Consider the following 16,452-nt stretch of genomic DNA (forward strand, 5'->3'; position numbering starts at 1 on the left):
GTTAGCTGTTCCGTCCATCGCCAAATTGGAAGTGATGTAGGTTTAAATTAAGGCTAGACAGTCGAAAAAAGACGATGACTTTCGAAAATATCGGCGAAAAAATCAACCCCTCCCTGTAGAAAAGTGTCCAAGTGCGGGTTAAAGAATTAATGTTTGGGGGCAATTTTTCGATATTTGTCGTCCGAATTACAATGATATCGATCTCATGAAAACCTGTCGCCTCTGTTGAAAGTTTTTGCGAGACATACATACATACATACGTACATACATACATACATATATTTAAACAGACTGGTGAGATTTATATTATAGATTACATTTACTTACTACATTTACTTTAACTTGTCGTGTATTGACATAGTTTTCCTTTCATCTTTCATACATGCTTTTGAGATTTCATAATCCATACTGAATTTTTTCAGACACAAAAAGGTATATATATATGTATATATATACATACATATGTGTATATATATACATATGTATATGTATATATACATATATATATATACATATGTATATGTATATATACATATGTATATATATATATATATATATATATATATATATGAGGCAGACAGACAGATAGACAGAGACAGAAAAACACACATTGTTAAACATAACAGGAATTGCTTTTTTCTAATATTTTTCGTGATCTTTCTTGTGTTAAAATTAAGAACAAATAATATAAGTTCAATGTGTATCATGAGCGTTTTTGGTTATTCGTCGAATCATCAATCAGGCGAAAACAAAATGCACAGAAATCCTGGAAATAAAAAAAAAAAATTCACAAGGTACCTGTGAAACGGGCTTATGATTATGAATTTCACAAGGTACCTGTGAAAAGAATCTTATGCATAAGACTGTTTTCAAACGGTTCCAGGAAAGACGTAAACAATTTAAATTCCGCAAAGTCAGAGTTATGATAAAATTGCATAATGTTAAGCATTTTTTAAATTTATGACTAATTTCATAGACAATATTGTTTTATTTTAACACAAAAAAAGCTCACAGCAAAACTTAAAAAATAATAAAGGGCATATGATTTCTATTGTTTTAAACAATGTTTGCTTAAATGAAAAAATACTGCTCTTAAATACACAATATATGTGTGCGGCACGCGCGTATATATATATGTGTGTGTGTGTGTGTGTGTGTGTGTGTGTGTGTGTGTGTGTGTGTGTGTGTGTGTGTTGCTGACCACGCTAAAAAAAAAATAACGTTTCTTTCTCGAGAAAGTAAATTCGAAGTTCCACCAAACAGAAATCATAATCTCATTTTGAATTCTTCACATGGTGCATAGCAAACTTTTTCTTCTGTTGTTTTTGACGTTTTCGTGGAATGGTGCGTATTTGTATTATAAACTAAATGAAAACAAAGATTAAAATTCTGCTTCATAGACTCATTTTAACCCCCTAAAACAACAATAATTATCACGTGTAAACAATCTTACCAATCCGTCTTGTTCCAGGAGAGAGATGGAATATTTGTGAATGATGCCATTCAGTTCACGCAGGATTGGTGGCTCCCATTTCACAATGATTCTTGTGAAGCACTTGAATTCAATCTGCAAATCTCTTACACGCCCAGGAGCTGAAATTGCAACAGGTTAAAAACACATGATATGGCAATGCTGATATAGATGCATTCGTTGTTTTTGTAAGTTTGCAGTCAGACATGCGCAGTACATGTGCATGCTCTAAACTTATTTTGTAAGTCCTGTTAGGGTTAGATTATCTGTAAAAAATGTAAAACAAACGCTACTGTGGAACGCATTGCAGAGATCTGGACAACTATCTATATGAGTTTTTTTTATGGAGGCGGTCTATATACAGGGTGACCCAAAAAACGGGCCCCAACTCTAATTAGGCCCCGTTTCTTAGTGTTTTGTCAGAATCAAATGAAACTTTGGTCATAACTAGTTTATTATATCCAAAACATCACATCAAAACACTAGGTAGGGTCTTTGGCATTTTTCTCCGTTCTACAGCATATGTTCTAGATGGCCTCCATTTAGCTCCGTGCATTTCTTGAGGCGCAGCACAGAGTTGTCCACAACGTTCTTACAGACCGAATTGGTAATAGCTCTCATGTCCTCCCTGATGGCTTCCTTGAGTTCCGTGATGGTTCTGGGTTTCCCTGCATAGACTCTGCCCTTAAGATAGCCCCAAAGAAAATCTGGAGGTCTTAGGTCCGGGCTATGGAGTGCCCACTCAAAATCAGTCTTGAGACTGATCACTCGGCCTCCGAAGTTCTCTTTCAGCCAATCTCGGGACAGGTTTGGGGTGTGAGAACTTGCTCCGTTCTGCTGGAATCAGAACTTGCTCATGAGCGGCGGGTAGATGGTCTGGAGCTCACTCTTGAAGGTTTTGAAGACCTCCACATACCGCTTCTTGGTGACTGTCACTGCTGCGCCAGATTCTTCGATAAAGATTGGCTCGATGATGCCTATGACCGAGATTGCAGCCCACACCGTGCACTTAGGAGAGTGCAGGGGCTTGGTGGCTATTTCATTGAATCTTGACTGCCATAGCCCTCCTCTGCTTCTTGTCTGAGGCTGTAAGGGTCTGCAGCGTCTGTATTATGTATGGGTAAGCCCTGATATCGTTCACCAATTCTCTCTTGCAAGTCTCACGGGACAAACCGAGGGACTGACTTCGCTTACGCACAGAGCGTTTCGGACTCTGCTGGAGAGACTCTCTCACTCTTTCAACCAGCTCGGCTGTTCGCTTCTTGGGACGTCCCAAGTGGCTTGGACGGTTCTCTCTGGAAGTGTTGAGGTTCTCCACGGTCCCATACTTCTCGAAGTGGTCCACCCAGTTCTGAATTCTGCTTTTGAATGGAGCCTTTTCACATTCGAACTACGCATGAAACTGTCTTGGGTTTTCTTAAACGGGCCTGTCTTGTAGTAAAATTTAACACATGTATTCTTTGTTCCAGCTCCCACTGGGGTCTTGGTGTACTCACGGTCGTTGATTCTGCCATGTCCTGTAAAATAAGGGCAATGGGTGAATAAATAAAGGAGATATCACATAAAGTGTACATGGGCCCGTTTTGGGGGGGGGGGTCACCCTGTATGTAAAGTCTCACTGACATGAATACAGCTATAATTACATTCACATACTAGTTTTAGTTAGACCACATGAGTTAAGCAACATTGAGCATGTTCAGTATCAAAATGGGTGACTATTTAGGAAACCCAGGTGTTGAATGTAACAGAAATCACTTGAAATTTAAATTAATCGTTTATAAAAACATTTCAGTTTAGAATCAGTTCGTGCTCAGTGAAGAGGAATATTTTTAGATTGAGGCAATTTTTGTCCCAATCCAGTATGCCCGGTTTTGGTGAGCTACGTTTTCCTTATATTAAAAACCGACCAAATTTCTAACGGTGCCTCTGTGGGGAGGTAAATAAATAGGAACCCAACCGTGGTGAATATAGAGTAACATACTACACAAAATACATCAATGGCATTCCATCCTCATCAGTGACAGACAGACTATCTAATTGTAGTCAGGTTTCTACGGTTTTTCATGGGTCTAGATTTGGGCGATTGTTCTGACGTCTATTCGCCATTTAGTTCGATCCAGAGTATTTCCATTATGAAGTTACCAAACTTTAAAGTCCTCCTTGGTAGTTGCAGCCAGGTTTTGTGTGAGAGGCAAATGTCAGACAATCCATCAACTTCCATGGCGCAGGCTCTGTTTGTCGACCCACCATTGCGCTTAACACAACGAATCTAATAGAAGCACTTCTCACTTCTCCAGCGGTGGGATTTGAAGTTTTGCGCAAGCTTTGTCACCTTCACATCGCATATCCAGTGAAGCATGGCTCATTCACTACACAGACGTCGTTGTCTGTCCTGTATTCTGCCATGTAACATTGCATTACGGACACAGCTACGGAACATCACATGACGATTAGGAAAGGATATGTGCTTATCGGTCAGGAGTGAAAAAAGCTCCAGAAACTTCACCCATAGATTGTGCATAACTCACCGGTGCCTCCTGGACATTGAATATCCCCAAGGTAGTACAATGACCAATAAAACTTATTTCTTATTATAACTCGTTTTTGTTTTGTTTTTTATTTTTTGTTTTGTTTTTTTATTATTTTTTTTTATTTTGTTTTGTTTGTTTTTGTTTTTTGTCTCTTTTGAAGTAACAGGGGTATTTGGGTGGCATCTTCTACGAAACCAAACTCTCATCATAATATCTGCCTTGGTTTATTAATAAAGTCTATGCTGTTACATCTTCGTGTGAAGAATTGGGAGTATGAAAAACTGAAGATAAAACCAAGACGAAAAGAAGAAGGAACGCCGGTCTACTTTTTTAAAAGCTGATAGTTTTACTGAAAAACGTGAGCTCTAATCATCAATTAAAAAACAAAATATTTCTTCTCCCTATTTTTTTTTAATGCGACATCATCTCACCAGCAATATTCTAAATCGTATTGAACATATGTATTTTTTTTTTTTAATAAGTCATCATTATTTAAGTCAAGAACAACTCTACAATAACATTTAACGCGATGGATGAATTGTGAGTTTAATGATTTTTTTTTACACAGGAATCACCACTTATCAAGGCCCGGAGGTCACTCGAGGATTAGGGTTAATGGGTATACATTAGTCAATGTGATTATAGCGTAGTAACATAGTAGTGGGAATTTTATAAATTGGATTACTTAGGGTGAGGGTCATCAAGAACTTGTTTAGGTTGGACTTGAAGACAATCAGATTGTAGTCAAGTGGAAAGCAGGCAATCGGAAGAGAGTTCCACAGGCGATCAGTTCTAAGAAAGAAGCTTTGTTCGTGGAATTTACGTTTAGGTCTAAGCACAGACAAGGAGTGTGGGAAATTATTGATGGTGGTTCTGGCCAGACAAGTGTTTTTACATGAAAGTTTGGTGAGGGGGGGGACGATAGATTGAAGCTCAGATGAGCACTCGCCATGAAAATAAGGATAAAGCAGAGACAGGCTCACAACGTCTCTTCTGTGGAAAAGAGGTTGCAGGGAAGAGAAAAGGGTATCCCGCACTAAGCTACGAAACCTATTTTGAACTCTGTCAAGGCAGGATTAGCTGTTTCTAGCAGCTCCAGCCCAGATGTTGCAACAGTACTCCATCATTGGACGTACCTGGCTTTTATATAGGTAGAGAATTGCATCAGAAGTGAGATATCTAAGTAGATGCTTCCAGAAATGCGAGGAGAATTCTCCAACTGAAACAAAAGCAAGTGTTCCTTTAACTCTTATGTAAACTGCCTTCTAACAAAGACATGCGCTAACCATGTTTTTTTTGTTTTTTTATTATTTATTTTACTCTTATTCACCCAAAACAAAGCACATAGCCATTGAGACATAAGGCGATAATATGAATTAGGGACCATAACTACAGGAGCACTCTAAGAAGGGAGTTGAGCAGTGAGATGTTTGTTCACATTACATTTAAATTTTTACATATTAGTACAATCAGGAAAGTTGGAATTCTGACATTTGGGGACTTCTGCAGTGAAGAGATGAGATGTTGCTGCTTGTCCGGTTAGTCAGGAGTATTTACATCAAGGAGGCACCAGTACAAGTTCGTTGGAGCATATTTAATGAGAATACTTGTAAAATAAATACAGGGATGCAACATTGCAATGATAAGACAAAGGTTGGGGTTAGGATAGAGCTTGGGTTAAACTATCAGATTTGAGACTCTTTTTTTGAACGCTGTTTAATTGGGAGAGACTAGTAGTAAATGCAACAGACCAGACCTGGCAACAACGCTCCATACATGGGCAAATGGTGACTTTGTAGAGATATAGGATACTGTTAGATGAGAGTAGGGTTTTAGAACACTAAAGGGAGATACTTTATTTTTGCGGCAGCCTTGGCAATGTACTCTATGTAAATTGTTCCAATTCATGTTGCCTGTGAGTGTTAAGCCGACGTGTTTGAATGAGGAACTCTCGGGCACAGTACTGTTAGCCATGTCAATCTGTTGTAAAGGTTTCTTGTTATGTAAATAGCATCATTATAGTTTTTTTGTTTGTTTTTTTTTTTACATTTTTATTGCATTTTCACCTCAAACAAGATGTAGGCGGGGGGCTACTATCTGGGACATGCTATGTAGGAAGTTGAGCAACAAGACGTCTGTTTACGTTGCACTTGAATTTCTGGATGCCAGTACAGTCAGGGAACCAGGAACCCGGGAAGGAATTTCAAAATCTAGCAGTCCTATGGAAGAAACTATTAGAGTAAAAGGCTTTCTTACATCTGGTGATTTCTACTGGATAGGGGTGGATTTTGATGTTTGTCGGGTTTGTTGGGGGTAATTACATCAAGGGCTTGTAGTTTGTCAGAGCACCTACCATTAAAGTACTTGTAATTTTTTATCAGCATTAACCATTGCCTTCAGCATAATGGTAGGCGTATTTGCTAATGAGCCAGGAAACCAAGGTTTAATTATCGGTCAGGTTACACAAAGACTTAAAACTGGTACTTGGCACGTATTTGCTACACACTCAGCATTATAATGGGAGGATCAAGAGCAAGTGGATTAATCCTTGAAATGGAGTGATGCTCTCTCCTACATCTTGGTGAAGTAGGTATTGAACAGGGAGCCTTTGGGTCGCCCTTATCTATAATCAACCACTTAGTTTTTATTTGATCAGCATTCATTATACAAATTATACATCCTGACTCTCACACTCCAACTTACTTGACAAATCAAGTATAAACCTTCCTCACCCTCTCATTATAGCTATCACTCATCAATTGCAAATGGCAAAACTTTATTTTCCAGACGATTTGTCATAAAGTCATCTGCCTTTTCTATAGTGCTGAGATACTTACTTGATTCCAAAGTACGGACTTTCGGACTTCCCATGGGCAAACTGTGACCAGCCATGGTGTAAGCAGTTACCTTGAATATATAGGGCCAATATTCATCCAGACCTGTCACGGTGCATTGTGTTGTCTGGAATCCTGGTAGCATAAAAAAAGAAGTAAAAATGATGAAATCTCTGAAAAGAACGTAAATAGAAATAAAGAAAAAAAATAAGCATTTAAAAACAAGTGTAATGGATTCATGTGGATGAGCAAGCTAGTATAAAGTTAATATAAATTACTAGGGCATGATGTCTGGCTTCAGGGGTCGGAAACAAAGTTTATATATATATATATATATATATATATAAACTTTGTCTCTGAAACTTTGTCTCTGACCCCTGAAACCAGACATCATGCCTACATATGACCTAGTATATATATATATATATATATATATATATATATATATATATATATATATATATATATATATATATATATATATTAGTGTTGAGACAATTAATCAGAATTGGAATCGAGAATCGGAAAAATCATCAGAGCTTTTTGGGGTATCGGAATCGGTATCGGAATCGGAAAAATGTGAGCCTGTTTTCCGATGCCAAAACCGATTCCTTAAATTATCTTTTTTATTTAATGTTGCTTTAAGGAACATCTTCCACTGCTTGTAGGAATAACAAAATAATAAATATTTATTGATTTAAACTTCCAGTAAGACTAATATCTCTAGATCACTCCATCACTAGTGTGTTTTTACGTTTGAGAAAATACATACATATTTAAGATGTGTTTTTACGGTAATCGGGACAAAATAACAATTTTATAGTTAAATATTTAGAGATTTATAAAGAATCTGAATCGGTAATTGTATCGGAATCGGGAATTTAGTGTTGAATTGGTAATTGTATCAGAATAGAGAAAAATATTGGTATCGTCCCATAACTAATATATATATATATGTATATATATGTATATATGAGAAAAAGTTCATACAAAATTTCAGCAAGATCGGACCAGTGCTTTCTGAAAAAACATCTGGAGTAAATGTGGTATTGTGGTGACCAATCTAATTAATCACTATCACTCCTCAAATCTGTATCAAACGTATATTATAATATGTAGTTCGCTGCATCTTATCATAACAAAGATTCATACAATATTTCAACCATACCAGTCGAGTAGTTTCTGAAAAAAAGTGGAATAGACAGGCAGACAGAAAGACAAATAGAAATATAATATAGATTTATTTAATATATCTCGTTGACATTCTTATTTCAATAAATAATATCATTTCTACTTCGAATATTGAATATATTGATTAAAGATGAAGTAGCACATTGAATGATTAAAACATTTAATGAATCGAAATATGTTGAGCTTTGATTTCATTATTATATAAAACAATGCTGAGCAGACGGTTCTAGCTAGGGAGTAATAGACATTCATCTGAAATTAATGATTTAAAAGAAAGTTAATATCCACTTACTTGAAGCAATATAAAGCAGTTACTTGAAGCATATGATTTGTATGCTTTAAAGATTTAGAGATATTTGTGAAAAAGTGACAAAATGAGAAACAAATTAAACATAGAAATAAACCGTGAAAAATGAGACCTTTACCGGTTTTGCTCGGATCAATGGAATGTTTTCAGAAAAAAGGAAAATTTCTTATCCAAACGAAAGCTACTTACGCCTGAAAGTATTCTGTACCTCTATAAGGCCACCATTAACCCATGTATGGAGTATTGTTGTCACATTTGGACTGGTGTATCTGCTACTTGTCACTCACTCCTAGATAGGGTTCAAAAGAGAGTCGCCAACCTGATAGCTCTTGAATTGTCATTTAGGCTTCAGCCTCTGTCTCATCAATGAAATGTTGCATCCCTCTGCCTGTTTTACAAGTACTTTAATGGTGAATGCTCTGACGAACTACAAGCACTTGTACCCCCTAGACATAAATGCCCCCGACAAACCCGAAAAGCAGCTAAATCCCACCCCTACATAGTAGAGATCCCTAGGTGTAAGAAAGCCTTCTACTCATACAGTTTCTTCCCCAGAACTGCTAGGCTTTGGAACTCCCTTCCGGGATCTGGCTTTCCCGATTGGACATGCAGAAGTTCAAGTGTGATGTGAACGGACATCTTGCTACTCATCTCCCTTCATGATATCCCTTCAACTTATGTCGCAGATAGTAGCCCCCCCTATTTCAAAGTGGCACTGTGCCTTGTTTGGGGTGAACCTTGAATAAAAAAAGAAAAAAAAAGAAATGTCTTATTTTGATGATTTATTTTCGTAATTTGTTTTTCCTTTTGTTCCTTTTGTCTTCTTCCATACATCCTTTCCCCAGGGCATTTCATTTTATGATATATACTGTATTATAGCCACCTTTGTATATATCTTAAAGATAGTGGTACTTATACAGAATATGGACTGTGTTATTTTTAGATAGGATTTTCAAATTAAATTCAATTTTTACGATATCTTATGTCGATTTTATTGTTAAATGAAAACACGCCTTCCCTTCCTCATGTTTAAAATGAGTTTCTAAATATTAACGCTATTATTTCAGCACGGTCCGTATTTCGCATAAATAGGCAAGATACCAAAGTCTTCAAAAGAAGAATGAAATATAGTCACTGAAAACTGATAACACGTATTCAATTACCTTCAACTTGACATCCTTGCAAGATTTCTCCATTGTCCAATGTGTCCACAGAATAATTGGTTGGGCCCATTTTATCCTGAGGTTGGTCCCAGCTGACAATGACACTTGTGCTGCTCAGTGGATTTGCCTGGACATTTTTCACATTGATCGGAACTTAAAGTTAAAAAAAAAAATACATAACACATGTTTAGCAAGTATAGCTTTTCTAAGTGCATTTTAAGTTAAATATCATTTTTCTTTAAGCCATTTACGTGATAAAAATTTAGCTTGAAACTAAAGATAAGTTGGATTAACCCGAGGCTCATCACACATTTTAGGTTGATTCACTTCCAAAATATAATTTCGTCTTAAGAACATTAAAACGGTTCAAATGATACGAGGTGCTTTTATTAAGATTCCAGATTTTTTTTCAGGTGGGCACCTTTATTGATAGAACACACATGACATTCTAGTTCCCTTCGAAGTAATCTCCTCCGGTTGCAATGCACTTGTTGTACCATTCCAACAACTTCTGGAAGGCCCCATGGAAGTCCTCTTGTGTGATTATGAACGCTTCTAAGGTTTTCCTTGAGCTTAGGGAATAACCAAAAGTCACGGGGAGCAAGATATGGACTATAGGGAGGGTGAGGAACTTCCTTGATGCCCATCTTGGTTAAATAGTCTGTGACAAGAATGGAGTTGTGGAATGGTGCATTTATGCAAGTCTTCCGCATCTTCAGTTCCTCATGAATAATTATGTTCCTGCACTGACATTAAACTATGCACTATAGATACACGACGGTCCTTATCCATGAAATTCTTCATTTGATCAATCAACTCTGGTGTTCTGATTTCTTTACTCCTCCCACACCTCTTATTATCCTTCTCAGACTCCCTGTCTTCCTTGAATCTCTTGTGCCACTCAAAAACTGGTGCTCGATTCATGCAAGATGGTCCAAAAGCAGTCTGAAGCATTCCATATGTTGGTGTTGCATTTTTTCCAAGTTAAAAACAGAATTTTATTGCATACCGTTCTCCTAAAGTGTCCTCACGTTCAGATTTCATTTTTTGAAATTCACCAGCTTAACTATATCCAGTGGTGAGGCGCCAGCTTGCGGGCTTTGGGGAGTGTGGAGCCACCCTATAATATCCATTGCTCCCAGGTCCACTCTGACCCGGAGTGGTAGTGCATGTTAGGGTCCCAACTTAAATAGAAACCGACTGGAAAACAACAAATATATTCTATTAAAAAAATTTTCTTCAAAATCTTTGGATTCGGCATTAAATAACCTGAAAAGGGTTGATATGCCGTAAAACAAAAACAACCAACCAACCAACAAACCAACCAGCTGTGACAATCAGGCTTTAGTAGGGTGTATTCCAATTGCTGCTGTAGCTGTGCATTTGAATCTGAAATCATAGAAATCGATCAGTCATCTCATATGATGTATAGCAATAACATACTAAATTTTCAAGAATCTACAATTTTAAATGCCCGTACAAAAAAGTCTGGAAACTTATTTAAGACATCTCGTATATCAATTGTCTTTTGAGCAGTATAAAAACATCTGTAAGTAACAATCAGAGCAATATATCATACAGCCATTATTATACTTAATCTGAGTTAATTAATGTTAAAAAAAAAATCAATAAAATTCTCGATCAATCGTGAAAGCTAAAATGCAAATTATTTATTTTTTGAAAAGTACTTACTTCCATTTTGGGAACTCATCACTTGAATATAATGTAAATATATATTTTTGAAAAATACTTACTTCCATTTTGGGAACTCATCACTTGAATATAATGTAAATATATATTTTTGAAAAATACTTACTTCCAATGTGTGTCCTCGTTGTGACACTCTGACTCTTAGAACATCCTAATCTTGTGCAGGCCGATACCTTTATCGTGTACATCATGTAAGGGTGAAGTTTCTCGAGTTTCCCAGCCATATTATGCGTTTGATAGGAATCTTCCAATTCACTGCCCCTTACATATTCCACTTTGTATTTGGTAATGTTGCCATTTGGGAAACACGGACGTTCCCACCGGAATTCTAACGTTGTGTTGGTCACTTTTGTAATATTCAAATTTTCCACAGGTGTTGGAACTGGATCAATGCGAAAAGAACGACAAAAAAAAATTGATAAATGTATTTTATTCGTTTTTATTGCAGTAGTATTAGAAATACAAAAACAGATATCCACAAGATGTTCTCCGGAGCGTTTAGAGACAAATATGCTTAATCGTTGTGGTGGTAACATGTAACATGCGGCCGCAGCTGAGATTGAACTCACTACACGAGTTTGTAGAGTAATTCAACTCTTGTCTGTAGCTTTATACTTGATGCTTCGCTAGGTCTATCAAGGGTATTTTTATTATGACGCCATCACTAGATGGGTTGCCTACCATGAGTTAATAGAGGCCCTTCTACCCTACTTATATGGCACGTTCATATTGACACACCGGTTCTCGCCAGATCACCAAAGTTAAGCAACTTTGAGCCTAGCCAGTGCCAGATGGGTGACCATTTGTGAAGGCGAGGCACTGTATGTACCACGACGTAAAAATACCAGGTTGGGAAACTGGCGCTGTATAGCCTTCTTTCGAGGGTTGATGGGCCTCTGACATTAATCTCGTGTTGCCTACGCACAGTTCCAATATTTCAAAATGCAACGCGTAGCTATTTACAAACAGACTTTTCTTCCTTCAACTTTAAAGCATGGCAAGAAAGAAGAAAAATAAAGAAAACAATATACTGAGGATGAGGTTTAGCTCCGAAATATATTTAAGTTATGAATTTAAAACAAGTTTTCTTCCCCTAAAAATCATTTCAAACTCCAGAACTAACATTCCTGTCTGAAATTCTTCAACTCAGAAATTCTTTGAAATAGGAGTTTGATGAACAGAAAGTTAAAGTTCTTCTTGAAGAGGGAGGGGATCAGCTGCTATATAACCACAAACTGTCTTAACTCTCCAAGTGAATACATGCCACCCAAAAGGTAAACTCACACACACACACACACACACACACACACACACACACGCAGAAAAACACACATGCACACACACACACACACGTACACACATACACACATGCACACGTACACACGTACATACATACACACACGCTCGCACACACGCGCACACACACACACACATACACATGCCCACAACGAAATTTGAAACACCCTTTCGTTTACTCTTTATTCAAGAACTTTAAAAATTTTCAACAGACTTTGGTCGTTAAAAGTATATTTGTATTGCTGTAAAAATGTTGGGCTTTTTCTTTTACAATGCACATAGATTTGAAAAAGTTTAAAAAAAAAACAAATATATAACAAATAAATGTTATCAAAGGCAAGACAAGTTACCTTTCTACATAACTAGATAAGCTTTTAGTGTTTTTATTTAATGTAAAATGTTTATTCGCTTCGAAAAAGGAGTAATCTTGAAGGCTGCCGGCGAACAAGAAAAGATGGCCACGATGTCTTTGAAGACTCAATATCCGCTACAAAATAAGAAATAAAGCAAAATGCTGTTAGAAACCCAATCAATGTCACTGTACCATTTACAACACTAAAAGCTAAAAACTTATCCAATTAGGTAGAAAAGTAACGTATCTTGCCTTTGATGACATTTATTTGCTATATGTTTGTTTTTTGACAACTTTTTCGAATCTATCTGTACAGTAAAACAATCCTAATTGTTTATAAATAAATATATTTTGTTCAGTAAGTCATCTTTTCTTATCTCATTCCTAAATCTTTGATAATTGGTGATCCATGCATGCTTTTATTCGTCTCATCATTCGCAAATTTAACTGCATAGTTGTTGTCAGTATTGTTCTTGGCACTTTTCAAATATGTACACTATTACGAAAATACACTAACTGTAGCTAGGAACGTACCTGTGCACCATATTGCTAACATTTCGGTCCTATAAGATGTTCTTCAGGACACAGTGTGTTTAGTGGTGTGATCTATACTTATGAATATGGCTGTGACAACAGCATATTCTTTTCATTGTTTTGACTCTTGAGTATATATCCGTTAATATCTTACATGTTTTTTTACATAGACTGATGTGGTTCTCGGTTGATTGACTGTTTCTTACTGTGTCGGATATATACTCGAGAGTCAAAAGAATGAAAAGAATATGCTGTTGTCATAGTCCTAGCTATGAATAGTAGAGAACAAAATAAATTTCATTAAAAGTCAGGTATGACCACACATAGAGGGGATGAGGAAATATCTATTCTTATAAGACAAAGTAAAAATTATGGACGGATAAGAATGTGGAGAATAAAACGACTGAACGATGAAGCAGCAAATATTCTGGGCAACAATAACCGACTTAGCAGACATAGTACAGATTTAAATACAATATTGGAACCGTTACAAATGAATAATGAATAAATATATATATATATATATATATATATATATATATATATATATATATATATATATATATATTGTGCTCGGTAACAATAGCACCGATAAAAATGGCACCGGAAAAATATCATGGTAAAAATGGCACCTGTAAAAATGACACCGGTAAAATAGCAAAAGTGAATAAATAGGTAAAAATGGCACTTTGACAATGGAAAGGGGGGGGGGCATTCCAGAAGTGAGGGCTAGGTTCCTATTCCGCTAGTTTAAAATAGAGATAAGCCTCCTTAGCTTTAGTTTGGAAAGAATCGGTTGGGTTCAAATTCTGTAGAAGCACCAAAAAAAATAATAACATTTTATTTGATAATTATTTTATCATAAATATCTATGTATAATAATCTCAAAAATCTTAATAAAATTTAGTGCTGTCATATTTACTTTAATTTCATTCATTTTTTGAAGTATTGAAAATAGAAACTTAATTCGATGATTCAGTCGCTGGTGGCCAGTGCTTTTAATTTGCACCAAAACGATTTTTACTTGTAAAATAAAACATGTTATTATACAGAAAATTGACAAAATTGATTTACAAATTTACATTTGCAAATAATGAAACAAAACTTTTTTTATAGTAGGAATGTCTGGTTTGCTTTACAATAGACTTTAAAACATGTATTAAATTCGAAAAACAAGTAGTGTCGAGCGTTACATGAAAATAAGAAAAATGACCAACACAAGAGTCATATCTTTTGAATCTCGATAATGACTATAAAATAAAAAATAGACAAATTATTAGTAGAACCTCACCCATTAAAAGTTACTGTTAGTGCTGAACTAATAATTTCATTATTTAGAAAGCCATCATTAAATTGAAGAGGAAGGTTCCTTGTTAACTATATTGTGGTTTCACCTCACAATTTGATGAATAAATAAACTTGGGAAATTGAAACTCTTGCCGGGAATTACTTATGAAGTTTAATATCAGGAAAAGAATCTGACCAAGCACCGTTTGCTGCTAACTTTGAATCGGGTACTCTTCTAGTTTGCCAATATTTATAAAATATTAAATTATTCCTTTGTTTTTTGTTTGTTTATGTTTTTCTCTAATTCGCAATTATAACTTTTTTTTTAAATTAGCTATTACTAGCAGAGAGACCAACGTTGCCCGGGATTGAATGATGATCAAGGAATGTTCCACACTCATATATTTTTATTCTTATCGAAATCAGTGAATTCGTCCATTTTTCCATTAAATCGATTGAGTGCCTGACCAGGAGGAAGCTTCACATGTCTCTTAGCAGTGACTTAGTTCAAAATACACTCATTGCAATGAAATTAACCTACTGTTGATTTTATAAAAATTATTTTTATATAATGGCTTGCAATGAAGTTTAAAATGCAAAAGTCAAGCATCATGGTTCATGCTCTAAATACAACATCCATTTCATATTCGCCTCTGTAACTACTGTTGATTTTATACACCTTGCCTTTCTGCTTGTGATGTCATAATTGCTTTGGTAGAGATAAATTATAATGAATAGTCAAATAAATCAAGAAAGAAAGAGAGTCGATATAAAAGCAATAAATTTTATATTCTTTATTCTTACCTCCCTAAACACTTTTCATACTGGTTTGCTAAAAGAATCGATCAAGCTAGCAGAAAGCTATTTCATTTTTATGTTGACCGTGATTAGTCCCTATTTAAAAAAAAAAGAAGCTGTTCCACACCCCTACCAGTGTAAATGTCTCTTCAAAATATTTATTTAATTTTTTTTATGTGGGGGTGGGGGTGGGGGGATTAGTCCTATTTTAAACTAGACAAAATAGTCCACACTTCTTGAATGGTCCTGGTTTTCAGTTGTCAAAGTGCCATTTTTTTACCTATTTATTCACTTTTGCCATTTTTACCGGTGCCATTTTTATCTAAATTAATATATATATATATATATATATATATATATATATATATATATATATATATATATATATATATATATGCGTGTGTGTTATTTTTATTTTTTTATTTTTTAGAGGGAATTAGATCTGGAGTCTAAAGAGCAGAGTTTATTTTAATGTACAAGTAAATGTATTAATACTATTAAAAGAAAACAGTGTTCGTTGTAATGTAGATATATAATAAGCTGCATAGGTATAGATATCTTAGGGCTATTTTAATATTGAGTAAAATGATTCATAATTTTGAATTAAAAATCAGTTTCAAAAGGAAAACAAACAAAATCCACTAGATTGTACGATCGTTTCAGAAACGATGTTCATTTTATTGAAATTGACAATAAATATTGACTATAATTTGACAAAAGTTTTGTACTTTAAAAACTATCTTCTCATCAGCAAAAATATTTTTGCTGATGAGGAAACTTGTTTCAAAATTATGAATCGTTTTACTCAATATATATATACATATATATATATATATATATATATATATATATATATATATATATATATATATATATATATATATAAGTCTTGATATTGAAAATTTATTCAAATTTAAAAAAAAAACTTATAAACCTATGAGGTAGGTATACAAAATCTTAATCATTTGACAAGGAGTA

At 35.2% G+C, this 16,452-nt stretch overlaps 1 protein-coding gene across 3 annotated transcripts in view; it reads right to left on the minus strand.

The window, feature by feature from the left end:
• The window catches only part of LOC145292050 (receptor-type tyrosine-protein phosphatase H-like), a 337,274-nt gene that overhangs the window by 173,921 nt on the left and 146,901 nt on the right, over positions 1 to 16,452 (minus strand). For all 3 annotated transcript variants that reach the window (XR_013869540.1, XM_080138077.1, XM_080138078.1), the window contains 4 exons: positions 11,314 to 11,589; positions 9,498 to 9,650; positions 6,840 to 6,971; positions 1,454 to 1,593 (listed from right to left, as the gene is read on the minus strand). Coding sequence is in view for 2 of the 3 variants with exons in the window: in XM_080138077.1 (XP_079994203.1) it covers positions 1,454 to 1,593; positions 6,840 to 6,971; positions 9,498 to 9,650; positions 11,314 to 11,589 (701 nt within the window). In the remaining variant the exon portion in view is untranslated. The remainder of the gene's footprint in view (positions 1 to 1,453; positions 1,594 to 6,839; positions 6,972 to 9,497; positions 9,651 to 11,313; positions 11,590 to 16,452) is intronic.

The sequence above is a fragment of the Euprymna scolopes genome, chromosome 13, assembly GCF_053919585.1.
Source record: "Euprymna scolopes isolate OS-2025 chromosome 13, ASM5391958v1, whole genome shotgun sequence".
Classification (NCBI taxonomy): domain Eukaryota; kingdom Metazoa; phylum Mollusca; class Cephalopoda; order Sepiida; family Sepiolidae; genus Euprymna; species Euprymna scolopes.